The sequence below is a fragment of the Pseudophryne corroboree genome, chromosome 2 (genome assembly GCF_028390025.1).
Source record: "Pseudophryne corroboree isolate aPseCor3 chromosome 2, aPseCor3.hap2, whole genome shotgun sequence".
NCBI classification, from domain to species: domain Eukaryota; kingdom Metazoa; phylum Chordata; class Amphibia; order Anura; family Myobatrachidae; genus Pseudophryne; species Pseudophryne corroboree.
In genome coordinates, this window is record NC_086445.1 from 568,463,733 (window position 1) to 568,488,042 (window position 24,310).

A 24,310-nucleotide genomic window follows, 5' to 3' on the forward strand; every position below is an offset into this window, starting at 1 on the left:
AACCCCATTCACACCGCAGGTTAGACCCGGGATACTGCCGGGAAGACCCCTTTCTGACAGCACCCATGTGCAGTCTGTCTGATCTGCCGGCGCTTGGAGATTATGTCATCTCCAAGAGTCGGCAGATGATTGATTACACAAGGGAGAACTTGTTGTTACTCCTGAACTTCTGCCACTCTAGATTCTAGGCCTATGTGACCTTTCTACAACTTGTTGCCTGTATGAATACTTATAAAGAAAAAATATACTATAATTTAGTGGAAATCAATGTGATGAAAGCACATTCCACCAAATACCACATTCTGGGCTTAATTCACTAATAATTCCCTAGCGCAGTATACCAATTGGCGGGAAACTACATATGCAATGCTCTTTTGCATTTTGTGGTTCATAAATTACCCATTATAATACTTACTAAAGGGCCTGATGATGATGATGATGTGTCTGTTGCTGTTCATTTATATATGAATTGTACGGCACTGCAAAATAGGGGGGAATTCAGACTACATTGCTGCAGCGGCAGCATAGCTCGCGCAGCGTGCGCACCCCGGGAGCCCAGTGAGATGCTATCAGCATCTCAGGGCTGCGCTCGCCTCTGCCTGATTGACAGGCAGAGGCGGTCGAGGGGCGGGAGGGGGCGCGGTCCGGACAACGGAGGCGTGTCTGGACCATTGGGAGGCGGACCGAGGCAGCTGCGTGATGTCACACGCAGCAGCTGTGACCCGGGCTGTGGTGGGTAGCTCCCTGCCTGTGCGCAGGAGCTGGGCAGGTAGGGAGCTACTTGCACGGTACAAAAGCATCGCCGATGTGCGATGCTTTTGTACCTGTGCAGGGAGGGGTAGGGCCTGACATGCGGGGCGGACTAGGCCTGTGCTGGGCGTCCCCCCACATGTCAGAGTAAATGATCGTTAGATGTGCTAAATTAGGCCCATTGTCTCCTACATAATAAAACCGTATCTGTGGTCCCTCTCATAGGAGAACCTCAGAGCAGGAGAACATTTCCTTAATGAGCTTATTCATTTCCTCATTGCAGCTTACTATTACGTCAGCATACAATGAAACCAAAACATTCCTGTTTCAACATTTTAATAGAATTCAAAAAATAGATAATATAACTATGACATAAAATTCAGAATCAGATTCTATAAAATACAGCACTTTTGGTCTGAATTTCGAAAAGTTCCGTCATTTACCTAGATATAACTGTACCCCTCTCCAAGTTGGTGTATTATACTGACCTAAAGGGGACATCATTTCACCATCTCCGAATATGTCTAATTACACAGTGGAATTATCTTACAGAACATTTACTACACACAAATCAGAACACCTACCTATCACCTCATACACTGTTGTGTCCAGTCTGTAACCTGCAGGCTGATCCAGCATACTAGCACACCTACTGTGATTGTTTTCATGGCAAACATTTTAGCACTGCATAAAGAAATGTCTGCAATTGTGTCATTTAGACTGCAATTGTGTCATTTAGAAATAGGTGATTCCACTCACTCCTTCAGTTTCACATCACTTCATATCACAGGAATAGCACTAATTGTTTGGAACCGTTGTTACTGTTTGGCCAGATAGGTCTCACTAACCATTCTGCAGTCAAGGAGACCCAGACTTCAACTGCAGGGAGCATCTACATACATGCCTTAGACTTTCCGCCACTTGGGCAATAAGTGGCCCTCCAGCTGCTGTGGGACTACATATACCAGCCTGCCTTGACACAGTTTTAGCATGCCCTGGCAGCAAAACTGTGGCATGGCATGCTGGGATGTGTAATTGCATAGCAGCTGGAGGGCCGCTTATTGCCCACCTTAGAGTGTGGAGAGTAGTAGTGGGGCTGTAATGAGGTAGATGACAGAAAGTTTTAGGTGCAACAAAATGCATTGTGTGAAGAAAATAAAAAAAAATTCTGTGGACAAACTTGACATCCCTCCATACCAAGTAAGTTGGACAGCACTGGCTCCAGTACACATATCTCTCATTTCCTTTTAGTACACACTGTGTACTACACAGACATCACAACACATCTCTCAATGCCAAATATACACAGTTTTTAAATCACATACTTGCCAACCTCTCAAAATACATGGCAATCAAAGACTGTAAAGTCTCATCTTCAATCATATTAGGATATATTCCTCTCAATCTAGATTAATGGCCAGACATCAAGACATCAACATCTATATTGTGGCTAATAGGTATTTGGACAGCCACGTCTCATCCTAATACCCATTAGGGTACATAACTTTCTATATAGAGAACTTGCTATACCTCCACTTAGGAGGTTATTCAGAGTTGTTAGTAAACCAAAAAAGTTAGCAATTGGGCAAAACCTTGTTGTACTGCAGGTAGGGCATATTTACCATGTGCAGAGAGAGTTAGATTTGGAGGGGGGGTTATATTGTTCCTGTGCATGGTAAATACTGGCTGCTTTATTTTTACACTGCAATTAAGATTTCAGTTTGAACACGCCCCACCCAAATCTAACTCTCTCTGCACATATTACATCTGCACCCATTATAAAAAAAAATTCCATACACAACAGAGAAAAGGGTTCTTCACAGTAAGAACAGTAAGGATTTGGAATTCTCTGCCAGAGAATGTATTAATGGTGGACTCAATCAATAAGTTTAAAAATGGATTAGATAAATTCCTAGCGGAAATAAATATCCAGGAATACAGCATTTAATTAATATAAAAAAAATAATAAAAAAAAAAAAAATTATAATACAGGTTGAACTCGATGGACATTTGTCTTTTTTCAACCTCAACACTTATGTAATTACAGTATGTAACTATCGGCCCCACCTGCATTGCAACATGGTTTTGCCCAATTGCTAATATTTTTGGTTTGCTTACAACTCTGAATAACCCCCTTAATTCATAAATATTCAGAAACTTATCCCCAACTCACATTAAATAAAAAGTCCAATCTCCCACTTCCCTATCACACAAGTGCAAAGACAGACATATCTAGAGATGAGCAGAATTTCACCCAAAGTAAATATCGCAGCAGAACAGGTAAATTCACAGAGGTCTAATCTTTGAATTACACATTTGCTATGCAGTTCCACAGAATGTCTTACCATACTGTATTTATACCTCCCAATTATCCCAGTTTATATGGAACAGCCCCAATTCATGGGTCTCAAAAAGTGGATCTGTATGGGTGAATCTGGGAATGATTTATATGGCTCTAGGTGAGGTTTGATGAAATTTTAGATCTATATTTATATTTGTCCCACACCAACTGCAGTGCTGCACAAATCTCCGGGAAAGTGGCCTGGTTGCCATTTTTCCGGCAATTTGTGTAAGCCATTTCACCAGAGACATGCGGGAGGGGTGTTTTAAAAGAGGAGGGGGCCCGTATGCAGCCTCCTCCATCCGAGCCCCCTCATCCCTGCCAGCAACACTGTAGAGTCTGAGCTCCAGAGGGCTCAGACTCTAATGCGCATGCGCAGATATCCAGAAAATGGCACGACGGACATTTTCCCAGCTATTTCTCTACTGCACATGCGCATAATGCCAGGAAAATGGCAGCATCACTATTTTCCCGGTGATTTCTGCTGCTGCCATCGGCGGGACTCTGAAGTGATCAAGTATTCAAGAAATGTGTGCAGTGTGGGCCCCCCTGGCCTCAGGGGCCCGTGTACACTGCATACACTGCACCCATTATAAATACGCCAGTGACATGCGCAGTAGACTTTGGCATAGCACCAGAGTCTACTAGTGCGCAGTAATGCACTGCCGGCTAGAGCGGAGGGGGCTCAGACATGACCGCACATGGCCCTCTTCTCTATTAATACATCCCTGATGTCTGGGAAGTTCGAACACTCACAGCCAAACTTGGAATGATAGGAATATTTTGCAGAAATGGTGTGAAATTTTGCTCATCGATTCATGCCTCTTTTCACTTAATACCCAATGACTGCGACGCAGACCATCCCCCTTTAGCACAAGAGACAGATATTGTGATGACACACATACATACATACATACATATCTACAGCTACATATACAGGGCTAATACTGCAGTGGCTTGTACATAAAAGAAATACATCAGCACTTTAACTGGAGTTTAGAAAAACATCACTTCCTGCCTTTTCCCGTGTGGCAGCGTTTAATGTTAATGTGGAATGTTCTTTTATCCTTGGGGGAGAGTCAGGAATGAGACTTAAAGCACCAGTGTTCCCACACTGTGGGGGAACAAGAAGAAAAACAGATGTTTTTAAACCAAGAGGCCAGAAAGTCCTGTAATAAACTGCAGGCTGTTAACCCTGTGTGCAGCAGCAGGCCTGCCATAGATTTGTAAGCAAGGAACAGACATATACATATAAGGCAATTGCATGTCACCTGAATGCATTTATATCCAGTCCTGCAAAATCCAGCATGTTTGTGGTTAATCCAGAATGCAGCAACCTCGCCCTAGTTATAGCTGACATCACAAGGCTGGCCACATCATAAATCCAGGAACAGACAGATTTGGGAGTTTTCTCTATAACTTCAGTGTACAGTACACTATATAATGGATGCTGCAGATTTCTTTTTGAAGAGATGCTCATGTTTGCATGTATACAAACATTTAGAAGTTATGCATGCCTCATATTTATTTATTGCTTAGCTTGCATACATTTCCATAGCATGTATAGTATGCTAAAGCCTGTAGCAACATCCATATGATGTGTACCTGCACGTTAATCTGAATATTGCACACATATTGGAATGGGGTAGGAAGACAGCAGTTTTGTTGTAATTAACAATTGTATCTCTCATGCACCCCGAGGTGGAAGTAATAACGAGAATACACAACCATTTCTTGGGGGAACACTCATCCTAGGTAACGTTTTGTTGTTCCAGTTTAAGCAATGAAAATTCGATGATCTTCACTCAGAGATTGGTCTCAGAAATCATGGCTTAATGGGTGAAGAAGAATCGAGCTGCTTTTTCCTTTGTGTGGCTGTCAAGAGCCACAAATTGGTACCTGCACTGGCACTGGAGATCAGTGAACCTCCAAGTGGTGGCGTTATAATCAGCAGAGACCATATTATTATTCACTGAGGTATAAAGGTAGCCTCTTCATTATTGCTTCGGCGGTAATAAAAGCATCTGCCAAACGAACTACTGACACCCATATTATCAGTGAGTACATCAAAGTGCCAGGATTCTGACTGCTATATCCAGCACATCTTGCTACTGATCTATTGATGTAAATATATACAGTGTCTGTAGGGCCAGCTGCAGTAACCAGGGCATCAGATTTGTGCACTGAAAATTCCTGGTGAAAAGTTAGTTGCTTGTAACATGAAATTCTCCCCTGTGACTACTAATAGTAATGTACACGACCTATTGTGCCCGCTCCTGTACCCAGAATATCAGGCTGGCCATTTCGCCATATCTCTCGAATTATACGCTCGCGTTCCTCCAATCTCTGGGCTCTCTCCAGCTCTTCTGCTGATGTGAATACATTTACTGTCAGTGTACCATCCATTGTCGGCTGATTTCCCAGTGATGTGTCCGTCACAGGAGTCAAGATGAAAGTTTCCTCATTGTCGTCACTGTCTGGATCTTCCTCATCCCTCAGCACAGACAGAGGTTCCTTCACACAGTCTTTAGGAGGACTGTTCTTTGGCTTGGTAGGAAGACTTGGAGTCCGAGGTTTACAAGAGATACGGATCACCAGCATGCAGAGTGTTAAAATCAGTCCAAAGCATACCCCAAGGACAAAATAGAGTCCGAATGACTCCGGATTATCTGAAGGAGAAACAACAACAATATCAACAACAACAAATTACTAATAAAAAAGTATACACTATCTAGCTAGGATTAGTAAAAGCAGAGCTACATAACTGCGAAGTAGCAGAATGACCATGGTAAGGCCTGTCACATGACACTTGTTGTTTCTAGTCAAATTTCACACTACTAGGCCTGATCCAGAGATATACTGTATGCAAACCCGATGGGTAACGTTCACATCTTTGTCTGCGATGACAGGGGGTAGGGGCAACGACAGCCAGCATTCCAGTAAATAGGGGAGTGCCGGCTTTGTTCTCTGAGCTTGTGGAGGCCACTGGCCTGCAGCCTTACTGCCTCCGACAACTTGAAATCACTGGTCATTCTGAGTAACCTGAGAGTTGCTCCGATGACCACTGGTCATGCAGATGTTCCAATGCTGCGGCCTCAGATACATTAGCACAGGGGTGTCAAACTCAAATTCATCGGGGGCCGCATCAGCAGTTTGGTCCCCATCAAAGGGCCGGTTGTATCTGTAGGTCTATCCAAAATTTACCGCTCCACCTGCCTTATATGTGCCCAGCCATCTGCCCCCTTTTAAAGTGCCCAGCCATGTGCCCCCTTTTATAGTGCCCAGCCATGTGCCCCCTTTTATAGTGCACAGGTCCCCATTTTACACATTGCGGCAGGCACAGGTCCCCATTTTACACATTGCGGCAGGCACAGGTCCCCATTTTACACATAGCGGCAGGTACAGGTCCCCATTTTACACATTGTGGCAGGCACAGGTCCCCATTTTACACATAGCGGCAGGTACAGGTCCCCATTTTACACATTGTGGCAGGCACAGGTCCCCATTTTACACATTGTGGCAGGCACAGGTCCCCATTTTACACATTGTGGCAGGCACAGGTCCCCATTTTACACATTGTGGCAGGCACAGGTCCCCATTTTACACATAGCGGCAGGTACAGGTCCCCATTTTACACATTGTGGCAGGCACAGGTCCCCATTTTACACATAGCGGCAGGTACAGGTCCCCATTTTACACATTGTGGCAGGCACAGGTCCCCATTTTACACATTGTGGCAGGCACAGGTCCCCATTTTACACATTGTGGCAGGCACAGGTCCCCATTTTACACATAGCGGCAGGTACAGGTCCCCATTTTACACATTGTGGCAGGCACAGGTCCCCATTTTACACATTGTGGCAGGCACAGGTCCCCATTTTACACATTGTGGCAGGCACAGGTCCCCATTTTACACATTGTGGCAGGCACAGGTCCCCATTTTACACATTGTGGCAGGCACAGGTCCCCATTTTACACATAGCGGCAGGTACAGGTCCCCATTTTACACATAGCGGCAGGTACAGGTCCCCATTTTACACATTGCGGCAGGTGGTGGAAGGAGGGAGAGAGAGAGAAAGAGAGGAAGGGAGAGGGGCTGACTTACATTTGAAGCGGTTCTCGCCGCTCTTCAGCCGCCTCTCCCTCCTCGTCTGCGCGGCTCCCTTCTCCCTCCTCCGACGGGGTTTCGTTGAATGACGCGTTTGCGCCGTGACGTCACGACGCAATCGCGTCATTCCGCGAAACCCCGCCCCCCCGAGCTGGGCACTCGGGAGAAGGGGGTTTCATGGCGGCGGCACCGCGGGCCATCAGACGAGGTCTGGCGGGCCGGATTTGGCCCGCGGGCCTTGTCTTTGACACCCCTGCATTAGCAGATCAGTGCAACTAGCAAAAGGCAAGGGCGTAGCTACCATAGGTGCAAGTAGTGCAGCTGGGGTCTGGGACTGAGGGTCGACAGCACAAAGGTCGACACACCTTAGGTCGACGCCAATTGGTTGACACACCTTAGGTCGACATGGACAAAAGGTCGACAGGAACAAGGTAGACATGGAAAAAGGTCAACATGAGTTTTTTATGTTTTTTTGGTGTCGTTTTCTTCGTAGAGTGACCGGGAACCCCAATTAGTGCACCGCGTCCCCTCGCATGGCTCGCTTCGCTCGCCATGCTTCGGGCATGGTGCCTTCGCTTCGCTCGGCACACTTTACCGTTCCAATCGTTGTCCACGTGGATCGTTAAGTATGAAAAGGTTCAAAAAAAGAAAAAAATCGTGAAAAACTCATGTCGACCTTTTTCCATGTTGACCTTGTTCCTGTCGACCTTTTGTCCATGTCGACCTAAGGTGTGTCGACCAATTGGTGTCGACCTAAGGTGTGTCGACCTTTGTGCTGTCGACCTGGAGTCCGGATACCGTGCAGCTGCTATGGGGCCCAGAGCTGAGAGGGACCTACCCTGTCACAGTTACATGTGTTATATAAATTATTTGCTATTGGGTGGTACGTAGGGGTCCTTTCAAACTTTTTCATTGGAGCCTGCAATATATCTAGGTACCTGCTCATTGTAGTGTGGTATAAAAGTAACTGTAGGGCATTTTAATGTTATATATTATGAACCGGGGCACTGTAATGAGGCACAATATGAACGGGGAGCACTATATATCATAACGTGAATTGGGGATACTGTGCGGCATAATGTGTACTAGCAGCTCGGAAATGTGACATACGGTGAACTTGAGCACTACTGCGATTCATAAAAGAAACTAGGGCACTACTATGGGGCATAACATTAAATAAGGCTCTACTATGGTTCAGAAAATAAACTATGGCACTATTATTGGGCATAAAATTAACAACTGCTGCAGAGAAGTGTCCCTCTAGAAGCTTTGGGACCCCTTCAAAATGTTGCTATGGGGCCCACAAAGTTCTGGCTACGCCCCTGGCAAGAGGCGTTTATTTATACAAGATACCTCATGCGCCATTCGCATAGTATCGCACAGCTGCTGTGTTAATAAACATCAAACAATTGTCAGCTCTGAATACTGTACCTCTAATGTGAGCATATGCTGCTATGCTATTACTCAGGAACTCCATCTCCTTCTTGCCCGTATCCATTGTATAAGATTCAAGACCTAGCAAGAAGAAAGTAAAATGTTTTTATGTTTTTTACTGTAGTGCTCTACAGTGTTTTTTTCCTTTGCAATGAACCTGCTAACCCCAATTAGTAAAGCACACACACCATTCCTGGGGAACTCATGCCAGCTCTTGATGAGCCAGGGCTCAAGGCTGAAGTTTACTTTAAACCACAGCTGACTTGATAATAAGCTTTATAGACATGGAAAACCTCCATCTACAGCTTTTTTTTACTTTGAAATGTCAGGCTGTGAGCCATGGAGCATCATGGGATACAGATGTCCAAGAGCATCATGGAACTGCAGATGCTTCAGGAATTCCTGCTCTGCCAGTTGTATTAATTCAGAAAATAAAAAAAGTGTCATGGAGTGCTATTTTTAATTACATTTGATAAAGTACCTGATAGAGGAGAGATGTATCAAACTTTGGAGAGAGATAAAGTGTAAAGAGAATGGGTTTGAAAATGACAGGAGCTGATTGGTTGGTACTTTATCTATCTACATTTTATCTCTCTCCAAGGTTTGATACATCTCCCCCTATGTCTGTAAATATCTACATACAGTAATCCCTATATTTACATGTGCACCACCACTCTATCAGCCTCAGCATTATATTGGTATTATATTGTATATTAGTATTAAGTATTGTGTTGCCCCATAATTAGTTTTTGCCCTAGTTTACTAAACTATTTTATGCTATTTGTAGCAATAATAGCTTATGTCCGAATGATCTACTGCATGAGTTTAGCCACATTGTTGGAGAAGTTTAAACATGCATGGGATAAACATAAAGATCTCCTTACAAAGAAATAAGGATATTTGCACTGGGGGTATACCGAACAGGTTATAAATATAGTAATCAATCTTATAAATACCAAGATACAATGATGGTAGTACAGAAAATGATTTTTCTATTCCATGCTAGTTTTGGCAGTGTACCCTGAGCCAGTATTGGATAATATGAACAACAAAGGAGAAGAAAAAGATTATTTTGTAGGTGCACTCTTGACAGATCATAAGAATGATCAGAAAAAATTCTAAAATGAATTACATTTTTATTAACTTCATAATAAAATGATAAATAGTTTGGTGTATTCATAACAATAACAATCATAGACACAAAATATAACAAATGACCATAACGGTCATAAACATAAATAAGACATATAAGCAATCTGAGATGAGTCGAGGTGGTTCCGATTATTATCCTAATGGGATAATCATCGGAACCACCTCGACTCATCTCAGATTGCTTATATGTCTCATTTATGTTTATGACCGTTATGGTCATTTGTTATATTTTGTGTCTATGATTGTTATTGTTATGAATACACCAAACTATTTATCATTTTATTATGAAGTTAATAAAATTTAATTAACTTTAGAATTTTTTCTGATCGTTCTTATGATCTGTCAAGAGTGCACCCACAAAAGAGTCTTTTTCTTCTCCTTTGTTGTTCAAAGAAATAAGGATCAAATAGGATTTGAGGTAACGATATGGTTAAAAAAGTGGCATATTAGTTGGACCAAGTGGTTCTTATCTCCTATAACTAGACATCATTGTGATCTTATAGATTTATCTTTGTTTTACCTATTTACCAACTATTATTGCAACCCTTATTTACCCAGTAAAAACAAAAAACACACTGGTTTTGTTGTCCTCCTCCGGCCTGCATTGTTGCTGTGCTATTACAGATGAGACAAGCAGATGTTCTTCTGAGTTGATCCCTGACAGGTGAAGAATACATCCGCCTCCTATTGTCAGCTCAGCACACCCCACAGCTTTCAATATTATATACCCCCTGCCAACTGCCTGCCCCAGAGCTACAAAGAAAAGATATAGAAGCTTGTAATTGTGTACTAGTAATATAGCTATGGGAAAATTATACTGAACCCATAGCTACACAGCAGACTATAGCAAATAGTGACAAACTGGGTATCTGTACTAAGAAGATGTAGCTTTATTTCTTGGAGTCACCTTTCAAATTATGGGGTCTGTTCAAGAAGCAGTGAAAAGAGTGGCGAAATGAGCCTGTGGAGAAGCCATGACAACCAATCAGCTGCTCTGTACAATTGTATAGTATGCAAATTATAAATGTTACTTAAATGCTGATTGGTTGCCAAACCCCAACCCCAAAGTCACATTCAGAGATGTTATCTTTCAAAAAATGTAACTTCATAAATGCATTAGTTAATACCCTATGACATTTCATAGCCTCTTTTTTAATATAAAAGCAATAGGCTGTTCTTTCCTAAAATATTATATAATTTTATAAAAATATACATTACTAACATTAGCTATGTTTTTCCTGTGTATGCAACAAAGACATTGGTTGGTCAGTAATAGGAGTCAGCAGTGGAACGGTGTCATTTGCTTGTAACATCGGGATTAGTGAATCACATCCCCACCAGCAGTGACCTGGTTTCCTGCATGTCCTAAAATACAACTCAGTAACTTCCTTCCAAGTTTGAGATATTGGCTGACACTCCCATAAACAATACAGATTCCCTGCTGCCTCTGCAATACACATACATCTGCTTTCATGCTCTGCTCATTGTGTGCACATCCCCTATACATTAGAGATGAGCGGGTTCGGTTTCTCTGAATCCGAACCCGCCAGAACTTCATGTTTTTTTTCACGGGTCCGAGCGACTCGGATCTTCCCGCCTTGCTCGGTTAACCCGAGCGCGCCCGAACGTCATCATGACGCTGTCGGATTCTCGCGAGGCTCGGATTCTATCGCGAGACTCGGATTCTATATAAGGAGCCGCGCGTCGCCGCCATTTTCACACGTGCATTGAGATTGATAGGGAGAGGACGTGGCTGGCGTCCTCTCCGTTTAGAATTAGAATAGATTAGAGAGACACTTGATTTACTAATTTTGGGGAGCATTAGGAGTACTCAGTAGTGTACAGTGCAGAGTTTTGCTGATAGTGACCAGTGACCACCACTTTTATTTATAATCCGTTCTCTGCCTGAAAAAAGCGATACACAGCACACAGTGACTCAGTCACATACCATATCTGTGTGCACTGCTCAGGCTCAGGCCAGTGTGCTGCATCATCTATTATCTATATATAATATTATATATATCTGTCTGACTGCTCAGCTCACACAGCTTATAATTGTGGGGGAGACTGGGGAGCACTACTGCAGTGCCAGTTATAGTTTATAGCAGGAGCCAGGAGTACATAATATAATCCGTTCTCTGCCTGAAAAAAGCGATACACAGCACACAGTGACTCAGTCACATACCATATCTGTGTGCACTGCTCAGGCTCAGGCCAGTGTGCTGCATCATCTATTATCTATATATAATATTATATATATCTGTCTGACTGCTCAGCTCACACAGCTTATAATTGTGGGGGAGACTGGGGAGCACTACTGCAGTGCCAGTTATAGGTTATAGCAGGAGCCAGGAGTACATAATATATTATATAGTGAGTGACCACCAGACACACAGTGCAGTTTATTTAATATATCCGTTCTCTGCCTGAAAAAAGCGATACACACAGTGACTCAGTCAGTCACATACCATATCTGTGTGCACTGCTCAGGCTCAGGCCAGTGTGCTGCATCATCTATATATATTATATATCTGTCTGACTGCTCAGCTCACACAGCTTATAATTGTGGGTTATAATTGTGGGGGAGACTGGGGAGCACTACTGCAGTGCCAGTTATAGGTTATAGCAGGAGCCAGGAGTACATAATATTATATTAAAATTAAACAGTGCACACTTTTGCTGCAGGAGTGCCACTGCCAGTGTGACTAGTGACCAGTGACCTGACCACCAGTATATAATATTAGTAGTATACTATCTCTTTATCAACCAGTCTATATTAGCAGCAGACACAGTACAGTGCGGTAGTTCACGGCTGTGGCTACCTCTGTGTCGGCACTCGGCAGCCCGTCCATAATTGTATATACCACCTAACCGTGGTTTTTTTTTCTTTCTTTATACATACATACTAGTTACGAGTATACTATCTCTTTATCAACCAGTCTATATATTAGCAGCAGACACAGTACAGTGCGGTAGTTCACGGCTGTGGCTACCTCTGTGTCGGCACTCGGCAGCCCGTCCATAATTGTATATACCACCTAACCGTGGTTTTTTTTTTTCTTTATACATACATACTAGTTACGAGTATACTATCTCTTTATCAACCAGTCTATATTAGCAGCAGACACAGTACAGTGCGGTAGTTCACGGCTGTGGCTACCTCTGTGTCGGCACTCGGCAGCCCGTCCATAATTGTATACTAGTATCCAATCCATCCATCTCCATTGTTTACCTGAGGTGCCTTTTAGTTGTGCCTATTAAAATATGGAGAACAAAAATGTTGAGGTTCCAAAATTAGGGAAAGATCAAGATCCACTTCCACCTCGTGCTGAAGCTGCTGCCACTAGTCATGGCCGAGACGATGAAATGCCAGCAACGTCGTCTGCCAAGGCCGATGCCCAATGGCATAGTACAGAGCATGTCAAAACCAAAACACCAAATATCAGTAAAAAAAGGACTCCAAAACCTAAAATAAAATTGTCGGAGGAGAAGCGTAAACTTGCCAATATGCCATTTACCACACGGAGTGGCAAGGAACGGCTGAGGCCCTGGCCTATGTTCATGGCTAGTGGTTCAGCTTCACATGAGGATGGAAGCACTCAGCCTCTCGCTAGAAAACTGAAAAGACTCAAGCTGGCAAAAGCACCGCAAAGAACTGTGCGTTCTTTGAAATCCCAAATCCACAAGGAGAGTCCAATTGTGTCGGTTGCGATGCCTGACCTTCCCAACACTGGACGTGAAGAGCATGCGCCTTCCACCATTTGCACGCCCCCTGCAAGTGCTGGAAGGAGCACCCGCAGTCCAGTTCCTGATAGTCAGATTGAAGATGTCAGTGTTGAAGTACACCAGGATGAGGAGGATATGGGTGTTGCTGGCGCTGGGGAGGAAATTGACCAGGAGGATTCTGATGGTGAGGTGGTTTGTTTAAGTCAGGCACCCGGGGAGACACCTGTTGTCCGTGGGAGGAATATGGCCGTTGACATGCCAGGTGAAAATACCAAAAAAATCAGCTCTTCGGTGTGGAGGTATTTCACCAGAAATGCGGACAACAGGTGTCAAGCCGTGTGTTCCCTTTGTCAAGCTGTAATAAGTAGGGGTAAGGACGTTAACCACATCGGAACATCCTCCCTTATACGTCACCTGCAGCGCATTCATAATAAGTCAGTGACAAGTTCAAAAACTTTGGGTGACAGCGGAAGCAGTCCACTGACCAGTAAATCCCTTCCTCTTGTAACCAAGCTCACGCAAACCACCCCACCAACTCCCTCAGTGTCAATTTCCTCCTTCCCCAGGAATGCCAATAGTCCTGCAGGCCATGTCACTGGCAATTCAACCGAGTCCTCTCCTGCCTGGGATTCCTCCGATGCATCCTTGCGTGTAACGCCTACTGCTGCTGGCGCTGCTGTTGTTGCCGCTGGGAGTCGATGGTCATCCCAGAGGGGAAGTCGTAAGCCCACTTGTACTACTTCCAGTAAGCAATTGACTGTTCAACAGTCCTTTGCGAGGAAGATGAAATATCACAGCAGTCATCCTACTGCAAAGCGGATAACTGAGGCCTTGGCATCCTGGGTGGTGAGAAACGTGGTTCCGGTATCCATCATTACTGCAGAGCCAACTAGAGACTTGTTGGAGGTACTGTGTCCCCGGTACCAAATACCATCTAGGTTCCATTTCTCTAGGCAGGCGATACCGAAAATGTACACAGACCTCAGAAAAAGAGTCACCAGTGTCCTAAAAAATGCAGCTGTACCCAATGTCCACTTAACCACGGACATGTGGACAAGTGGAGCAGGGCAGGGTCAGGACTATATGACTGTGACAGCCCACTGGGTAGATGTATGGACTCCCGCCGCAAGAACAGCAGCGGCGGCACCAGTAGCAGCATCTCGCAAACGCCAACTCTTTCCTAGGCAGGCTACGCTTTGTATCACCGCTTTCCAGAATACGCACACAGCTGAAAACCTCTTACGGCAACTGAGGAAGATCATCGCGGAATGGCTTACCCCAATTGGACTCTCCTGTGGATTTGTGGCATCGGACAACGCCAGCAATATTGTGTGTGCATTAAATCTGGGCCAATTCCAGCACGTCCCATGTTTTGCACATACCTTGAATTTGGTGGTGCAGAATTTTTTAAAAAACGACAGGGGCGTGCAAGAGATGCTGTCGGTGGCCAGAAGAATTGCGGGACACTTTCGGCGTACAGGCACCACGTACAGAAAACTGGAGCACCACCAAAAACTACTGAACCTGCCCTGCCATCATCTGAAGCAAGAAGTGGTAACGAGGTGGAATTCAACCCTCTATATGCTTCAGAGGTTGGAGGAGCAGCAAAAGGCCATTCAAGCCTATACAATTGAGCACGATATAGTAGGTGGAATGCACCTGTCTCAAGTGCAGTGGAGAATGATTTCAACGTTGTGCAAGGTTCTGATGCCCTTTGAACTTGCCACACGTGAAGTCAGTTCAGACACTGCCAGCCTGAGTCAGGTCATTCCCCTCATCAGGCTTTTGCAGAAGAAGCTGGAGGCATTGAAGAAGGAGCTAAAAGGGAGCGATTCCGCTAGGCATGTGGGACTTGTGGATGCAGCCCTTAATTCGCTTAACAAGGATTCACGGGTGGTCAATCTGTTGAAATCAGAGCACTACATTTTGGCCACCGTGCTCGATCCTAGATTTAAAGCCTACCTTGGATCTCTCTTTCCGGCAGACACAGGTCTGCTGGGGTTGAAAGACCTGCTGGTGACAAAATTGTCAAGTCAAGCGGAACGCGACCTGTCAACATCTCCTCCTTCACATTCTCCCGCAACTGGGGGTGCGAGGAAAAGGCTCAGAATTCCGAGCCCACCCGCTGGCGGTGATGCAGGGCAGTCTGGAGCGACTGCTGATGCTGACATCTGGTCCGGACTGAAGGACCTGACAACGATTACGGACATGTCGTCTACTGTCACTGCATATGATTCTCTCAACATTGATAGAATGGTGGAGGATTATATGAGTGACCGCATCCAAGTAGGCACGTCACACAGTCCGTACTTATACTGGCAGGAAAAAGAGGCAATTTGGAGGCCCTTGCACAAACTGGCTTTATTCTACCTAAGTTGCCCTCCCACAAGTGTGTACTCCGAAAGAGTGTTTAGTGCCGCCGCTCACCTTGTCAGCAATCGGCGTACGAGGTTACATCCAGAAAATGTGGAGAAGATGATGTTCATTAAAATGAATTATAATCAATTCCTCCGCGGAGACATTGACCAGCAGCAATTGCCTCCACAAAGTACACAGGGAGCTGAGATGGTGGATTCCAGTGGGGACGAATTGATAATCTGTGAGGAGGGGGATGTACACGGTGATATATCGGAGGGTGAAGATGAGGTGGACATCTTGCCTCTGTAGAGCCAGTTTGTGCAAGGAGAGATTAATTGCTTCTTTTTTGGGGGGGGTCCAAACCAACCCGTCATATCAGTCACAGTCGTGTGGCAGACCCTGTCACTGAAATGATGGGTTGGTTAAAGTGTGCATGTCCTATTTTGTTTATACAACATAAGGGTGGGTGGGAGGGCCCAAGGACAATTCCATCTTGCACCTCTTTTTTCTTTTCTTTTTCTTTGCATCATGTGCTGATTGGGGAGGGTTTTTTGGAAGGGACATCCTGCGTGACACTGCAGTGCCACTCCTAGATGGGCCCGGTGTTTGTGTCGGCCACTAGGGTCGCTAATCTTACTCACACAGTCAGCTACCTCATTGCGCCTCTTTTTTTCTTTGCGTCATGTGCTGTTTGGGGAGGGTTTTTTGGAAGGGACATCCTGCGTGACACTGCAGTGCCACTCCTAGATGGGCCCGGTGTTTGTGTCGGCCACTAGGGTCGCTAATCTTACTCACACAGCTACCTCATTGCGCCTCTTTTTTTCTTTGCGTCATGTGCTGTTTGGGGAGGGTTTTTTGGAAGGGACATCCTGCGTGACACTGCAGTGCCACTCCTAGATGGGCCCGGTGTTTGTGTCGGCCACTAGGGTCGCTAATCTTACTCACACAGCTACCTCATTGCGCCTCTTTTTTTCTTTGCGTCATGTGCTGTTTGGGGAGGGTTTTTTGGAAGGGACATCCTGCGTGACACTGCAGTGCCACTCCTAGATGGGCCCGGTGTTTGTGTCGGCCACTAGGATCGCTAATCTTACTCACACAGTCAGCTACCTCATTGCGCCTCTTTTTTTCTTTGCGTCATGTGCTGTTTGGGGAGGGTTTTTTGGAAGGGCCATCCTGCGTGACACTGCAGTGCCACTCCTAGATGGGCCCGGTGTTTGTGTCGGCCACTAGGGTCGCTAATCTTACTCACACAGCTACCTCATTGCGCCTCTTTTTTTCTTTGCGTCATGTGCTGTTTGGGGAGGGTTTTTTGGAAGGGCCATCCTGCGTGACACTGCAGTGCCACTCCTAGATGGGCCCGGTGTTTGTGTCGGCCACTAGGGTCGCTAATCTTACTCACACAGCTACCTCATTGCGCCTCTTTTTTTCTTTGCGTCATGTGCTGTTTGGGGAGGGTTTTTTGGAAGGGACATCCTGCGTGACACTGCAGTGCCACTCCTAGATGGGCCCGGTGTTTGTGTCGGCCACTAGGGTCGCTTATCTTACTCACACAGCGACCTCGGTGCAAATTTTAGGACTAAAAATAATATTGTGAGGTGTGAGGTATTCAGAATAGACTGAAAATGAGTGTAAATTATGGTTTTTGAGGTTAATAATACTTTGGGATCAAAATGACCCCCAAATTCTATGATTTAAGCTGTTTTTTAGTGTTTTTGGAAAAAAACACCCGAATCCAAAACACACCCGAATCCGACAAAAAAAATTCGGTGAGGTTTTGCCAAAACGCGTTCGAACCCAAAACACGGCCGCGGAACCGAACCCAAAACCAAAACACAAAACCCGAAAAATTTCAGGCGCTCATCTCTACTATACATACATGCATCATTTCATTCCAGACCCAGCACTATCATTAGATTTCTTTGGCATTGTGTTGTCTATAGAAAAGATGGATAGTAGAGGGCACTTATGTACTATGGGCCTGATAAATGTTTGTAAGTAAAGCAAAAAGAGGAATTAAAACTTGTGTCTGGAACAAAGCATGTAGAAATGCAAGGGGAGCAAATAAATTTTTATTGTTTCTGTGCAGGGTAAATACTGGCTAATTTTACATGTAGCCCACAAATATTTGTAAATACTTGCTGTATGTGCATGTAGCCCACCAGTGTTATAGACAGTTTTATTGTTACACTGCAATTTAGATTTCAGTTTGAACTCACCCTATCCAAATCCAACTCTCTCTGCACATGATATATCTGCATAGACTTACCATACTATCCCTTTAAACCGGGGCACTCATGAATTACACAGGTTCTGTGGCTGGCTGATTTCAAGCCTGCATTTCTCCTGGTTTTAATCAGCCACAGAACCTGTGTAATTCTAGTGATGAGCGGGTTCGGATCCTCGGGATTCGAACCCCCCCGAACTTCACCCATTTTACACGGGTCCAAGGCAGATTCGGATCCTCACACCTTGCTCGATTAACCCGAGCGCGCCCGAACGTCATCATCCCGCGGTCGGATTCTCGCGAGATTCGTATTCTAATTAAGGAGACGCGCATCGCCACCATTTTTCACTAGTGCATTGAGGATGATCGTGAGAGGACGTGGCTGGCGTCCTCTCAGTTTCTATGTTCAGTGGGCTGCAAATTGTGCTGCAAATATCTGTGTTCAGTGTGCTGCAAATATCTGTGCTCATTGTGCTGCAAGTGCAAATATCTACGCTCTCTGCCTGAAAAACGCTCCATATCTGACTGTGCTCAGTGTGCTGCAAATATCTGTGCTCAGTGTGCTAATTGCTTTATTGAGGGGACTGGGGACCAGCAGTATTATATACTGTAGTAGGAGGACAGTGCAGAGTTTTGCTGACCAGTGACCACCAGTATTATACGTTCTCTGCCTGAAAAACGCTCCATATCTGTGCTGCATTGTAGTATATAGTAGGAGGACAGTGCAGAATTTTGCTGACCACCAGTATAACTATATATATAGCAGTACGGTACAGAAGGCCACTGCTCTACCTACCTCTGTGTCGTCAAGTATACTATCCATCCATACCTGTGGTGCATTTCAGTTTTGCACAGTTTGCTGACCACCAGTATAACTATATATATAGCAGTACGGTACAGTAGTCCACTGCTCTACCTACCTCTGTGTCGTCAAGTATACTATTCATCCATACCTGTGGTGCATTTCAGTTTTGCACAGTTTGCTGACCACCAGTATATACTATATAGCAGTACGGTACAGAAGGCCACTGCTCTACCTACCTCTATGTCGTCAAGTATACTATCCATCCATACCGGTGGTGCATTTCAGTTTTGCACAGTTTGCTGACCACCAGTATATAATATATAGCAGTACGGTACAGAAGGCCACTGCTCTACCTACCTCTGTGTCGTCAAGTATACTATCCATCCATACCTGTGGTGCATTTCAGTTTTGCACACTTTGCTGACCACCAGTATAAACTATATAGCAGTACGGTACAGTAGGCCACTGCTCTACCTACCTCTGTGTCGTCAAGTATACTATCCATCCATACCTGTGGTGCATTTCAGTTTTGCACAGTTTGCTGACCAGTGACCACCAGTATATACTATATAGCAGTACGGTACAGTAGGCCACTGCTCTACCTACCTCTGTATCGTCAAGTATACTATCCATCCATACCTGTGGTGCATTTCAGTTTTGCACAGTTTGCTAACCACCAGTATATAATATATAGCAGTTATAGCAGAATAGCAGTATATAGTTATAGCAGTACGGTACAGTAGGCCACTGCTCTACCTACCTCTGTGTCGTCAAGTATACTATTTATCCATACCTGTGGTGCATTTCAGTTTTGCACAGTTTGCTGACCACCAGTATATACTATATAGCAGTACGGTACAGTAGGCCACTGCTCTACCTCTGTGTCGTCAAGTATACTATCCATCCATACCTGTGGTGCATTTCAGTTTTGCACAGTTTGCTGACCACCAGTATATAATATATAGCAGTACGGTACAGTAGGCCACTGCTCTACCTACCTCTGTGTCGTCAAGTATACTATCCATCCATACCTGTGGTGCATTTCAGTTGTGCGCAGTATATATAGTAGTAGGCCATTGCTATTGATATATTATTGGCATATAATTCCACACATTAAAAAATGGAGAAGAAAAATGTGGAGCGTAAAATAGGGAAAGATCAAGATCCACTTCCACCTCGTGCTGAAGCTGCTGCCATTAGTCATGGCCGAGACGATGAAATGCCATCAACGTCATCTGCCAAGGCCGATGCCCAATGTCATAGTAGAGAGCATGTAAAATCCAAAAAAATAAAGCTCAGTAAAATGACCCAAAAATCTAAATCAAAATAGTCTGAGGAGAAGCGTAAACTTGCCAATGTGCCATTTACGACACGGAGTGGCAAGGAACGGCTGAGGGCCTGGCCTATGTTCAAGGCTAGTGGTTCAGCTTCACATGAGGATGGAAGCACTCATCCTCCTGCTAGAAAACTTAAAAGAGTTAAGATGGCAAAAGCACAGCAAAGAACTGTGCGTTCTTCTAAATCACAAATCCCCAAGGAGAGTCCAATTGTGTCGGTTGCGATGCCTGCACCTCTTTTTTCTTTCATTTTTCTTTGCACCATGTGCTGTTTGGGGACTATTTTTTTGAAGTGCCATCCTGTCTGACACTGCAGTGCCACTCCTAGATGGGCCAGGTGTTTGTGTCGGCCACTTGTCGCTTAGCTTAGTCACACAGCTACCTCATTACGCCTCTTTTTTTTCTTTGCATCATGTGCTGTTTGGGGACTATTTTTTTGAAGTGCCATCCTGTCTGACACTGCAGTGCCACTCCTAGATGGGTCAGGTGTTTGTGTCGGCCACTTGGGTTGCTTAGCTTAGTCACACAGCTACTTCATTGCGCCTCTTTTTTTCTTTGCATCATGTGCTGTTTGGGGACTATTTTTTAAATCTGCCATCCTGTCTGACACTGCAGTGCCACTCATAGATGGGCCAGGTGTTTGTGTCGGCCACCTGGTTCGCTTAGCTTAGCCAACCAGCGACCTTGGTGCACCTCTTTTTTTCTTTGCAACATGTGCTGTTTGGGGACTATTTTTTAAATCTGCCATCCTGTCTGACACTGCAGTGCCACTCCTAGATGGGCCAGGTGTTTGTGTCGGCCACTTGGGTCGCTTAGCTTAGCCATCCAGCGACCTAGGTGCACCTCTTTTTTTCTTTGAATCATGTGCTGTTTGGGGACTATTTTTTAAATCTGCCATCCTGTCTGACACTGCAGTGCCACTCCTAGATGGGCCAGGTGTTTGTGTCGGCCAATTGGGTCGCTTAGCTTAGTCACACAGCTACCTCATTGCGCCTCTTTTTTTCTTTGCATCATGTGCTGTTTGGGGACTATTTTTTTGAAGTGCCATCCTGTCTGACACTGCAGTGCCACTCCTAGATGGGCCAGGTGTTTGTGTCGGCCACTTGGGTCGCTTAGCTTAGTCACACAGCTACCTCATTGCGCCTCTTTTTTTCTTTGCATCATGTGCTGTTTGGGGACTATTTTTTTGAAGTGCCATCCTGTCTGACACTGCAATGCCACTCCTAGATGGGCCAGGTGTTTGTGTCGGCCACTTGGGTCGCTTAGCTTAGTCATCCAGCGACTTCGGTGCAAATTTTAGGACTAAAAATAATATTGTGAGGTGTGAGGTGTTCAGAATAGACTGAAAATGAGTGGAAATTATGGTTATTAAGGTTAGTAATACTATGGGATCAAAACGACCCCCAAATTCTATGATTTAAGCTGTTTTTGAGGGTTTTTTGTAAAAAAACACCCGAATCCAAAACACACCCGAATCCGACAAAAAATTTTCAGGAAGGTTTTGCCAAAACGTGTCCGAATTCAAAACACGGCCACGGAGCCGAATCCAAAACCAAAACACAAAACCCGAAAAATTTCCGGTGCACATCACTATGTAATTCAGGAGTGTCCCGGTATAAAGGGATAGTATGGTGAGATGAAGATGAAGCTAAGATGAAGCTCCAGGCCTGCTTTGACTGCACGGACTGCACGGAATGGGGGGACTTTACTTTCAGGGATGATTTCTATAGGCAATGATGGGAGAAATACTAGCAAGACCTCTATTTTTGATCTTCATGGATTCGGTTAAATCGGGTATGGTTCCCAAGGACTGGTGTATAGCGGAGGTAGTGCCGATATTTAAAAAGGGGAGCAAAGCTGAACTAGGTAATTATAGACCAGTTAGTCTTACATCTATAGTGGGGAAAGTATTGGAAGGTATTCTAAGGGACAGTATTCAAAAGTTCCTTGAAGCTAATAAGGTAATTAAAAGGAACCAACATGGATTTGTGAAGGACAGATCATGTCAGATCAACTTACTTGGCTTTTATGAAACAGTAAGTGCGAACCTGGATCAGGGTAAGGAGGTGGATATAATCTTTTTAGACTTTGGCAAAGCTTTCGACACTGTACCACACATGCGTCTTATCTATAAGCTGCAAGAAATAGGGCTAGGGAGCACAATATGCACTTGGGTCAGTAATTCGTTAGATAATAGGGAGCAGCGCATTGTGGTCAATGGATCATTTTCAAATTGGACCAAAGAACTAAGTGGTGTGCCACAAGGATCTGTACTTGGACCACTTTTGTTCAACATTTTCATCAACGACCTAACAGTAGGTCTAGAGAGCATGGTGTAAATTTTCGCAGACGATACCAAATTGTAACAAGGGGAGGCTTACAGAGAAGACAAAAGATGACCCTGGTAGGGAGCACTCTTCTCTGAGGTAACACAAAAATTAATTTAAATAGAACAATCATAAAATCTCACAATTTTTATTGATATGCCTTAAAAATACTAATTCATTAAATAAATGTGTGATCGTGAGCGAAAATATTTTTGAAAAATGTATATATATTTTTTTGAAAATTGGCCTCAGCCAGAATCATTAAATATATTAAGGTCCGTCTTGTGTGGTGATTCCCCTACTACAATGATTTGGGGATCGAAGTATTAAAAATTGAAAGGTGTGACCATCATCTAATCATTTGTATAGCCCATACATAAATTTCATAGGGCGATTGGTTTGAATCATGGGTCACTGGAAGTTACTTCGATTGGGTCACCTGTACAACAGTACAAGTCCTTAAAGTCAGCAAAAATTATCTGTGGAGCTGAACATGGTGGGCATAAATGAATTATCCACCCACCAGGTGATGTTTCCACCTGTGTGAAAAGAATTTGTTATATATGGTGGTTATTCACATGTATTGATAGCAGAGGTTAGTGACTCTAATGTTGAACAGAGACTTAATAACAGCACATCAATTCAATAGGATTGTTCACAAAGATTAATTAATAATTGTTCACAAAGATTATTCACAAGAATTATGAGGGCGGAGCCTATGAATCCGTAATGTACATATACCTTTCAGTAATTCTCTTATAACTGTACATAATCTCCTAGACAATTGTAGTGCTTGTGGCTAATTTTTAAGCACATAGACCACGTGATTAACAAAATTCCATATACTGAATTGTGAGGTGTGAGGCATAAATACCTCAGTTAATCACTGGTTTGTCAGACAGTACTGATAACAATTTTTAGGCACTAAGTAGAGATGTATACAGTGGCCAGGATACAGGTATGACTGCCCTTCTGCTGTTCTCCCGTCTTGCCAAGAGGTATAGGACGAGGAATGAGAGAGGGCAAGTGCACCCAACTTGGCCAGAAGAAAGAGAGAGGAGGTATCAAGCAGAGTGACCTTCGGTAGGTGCTCCCTGATGCCCTTTTAACAAGCAGTGCAGAGAATATTTAACCTACACTTAGGTCTCTAGTGCGGTACTCTCCTGAAAGTTATAGATTATACTGTGAGTGCTCGGGTAGACCAAGTGTGTCCACCAATTTTGACAATAAATGTCTGAGTTTAATTAATGTGCTTATGAAAGAGCTGCATTTCTTATTTGATTTTCACCAGACAAAATATAGCACATAAAACTTGCACTTAGTCTCTCTAGCAGTGCACTCATAGATGTTTACTATTTATAGTCACAGATATATATGACACACGAGATGCAACAAATTGCTCAATAGTTGTTGAATTTTAAAGCTCAAAATTTTTTAGCATTGAGCAAACATTTGGCAAATGCTGAGATCCTAGTACAATGATTTGAAACAATCTTATTGGGATTAACTGATATTCATGAGCAGCTGATCCTCCTTGTGCAAATGCATCCATCAGCAACAAGAGTGGCAGTTTAATAAATAATGTTACTCCTGCCGTGATTACACATGATACAATGTGATCTTGTGCAGATACCTTAATCAACAACCAATTGACACTTTAGCTGATAAGGTTAATCCTGCTACAATTTATGCATGATGCCATATGAGGAGATGAAGATATTACCAGCAGTCTGATAGCAATTATAGTA

The 24,310-nt window shown here is 44.1% G+C and overlaps 1 protein-coding gene across 1 annotated transcript in view; it reads right to left on the minus strand.

Moving 5' to 3' along the window:
* Positions 1–1,069: 1,069 nt before the first annotated feature.
* EVA1B (eva-1 homolog B) overlaps positions 1,070–24,310 on the minus strand; it is a 38,478-nt gene continuing 15,237 nt past the window's right edge. The window contains exons 2-3 of the mRNA XM_063954376.1: positions 8,631–8,714; positions 1,070–5,760 (exon numbers count right to left, since the gene is read on the minus strand). Coding sequence (XP_063810446.1) covers positions 5,333–5,760; positions 8,631–8,697 — 495 coding nt within the window. The 5' untranslated portion in view covers positions 8,698–8,714 and the 3' untranslated portion in view covers positions 1,070–5,332. The remainder of the gene's footprint in view (positions 5,761–8,630; positions 8,715–24,310) is intronic.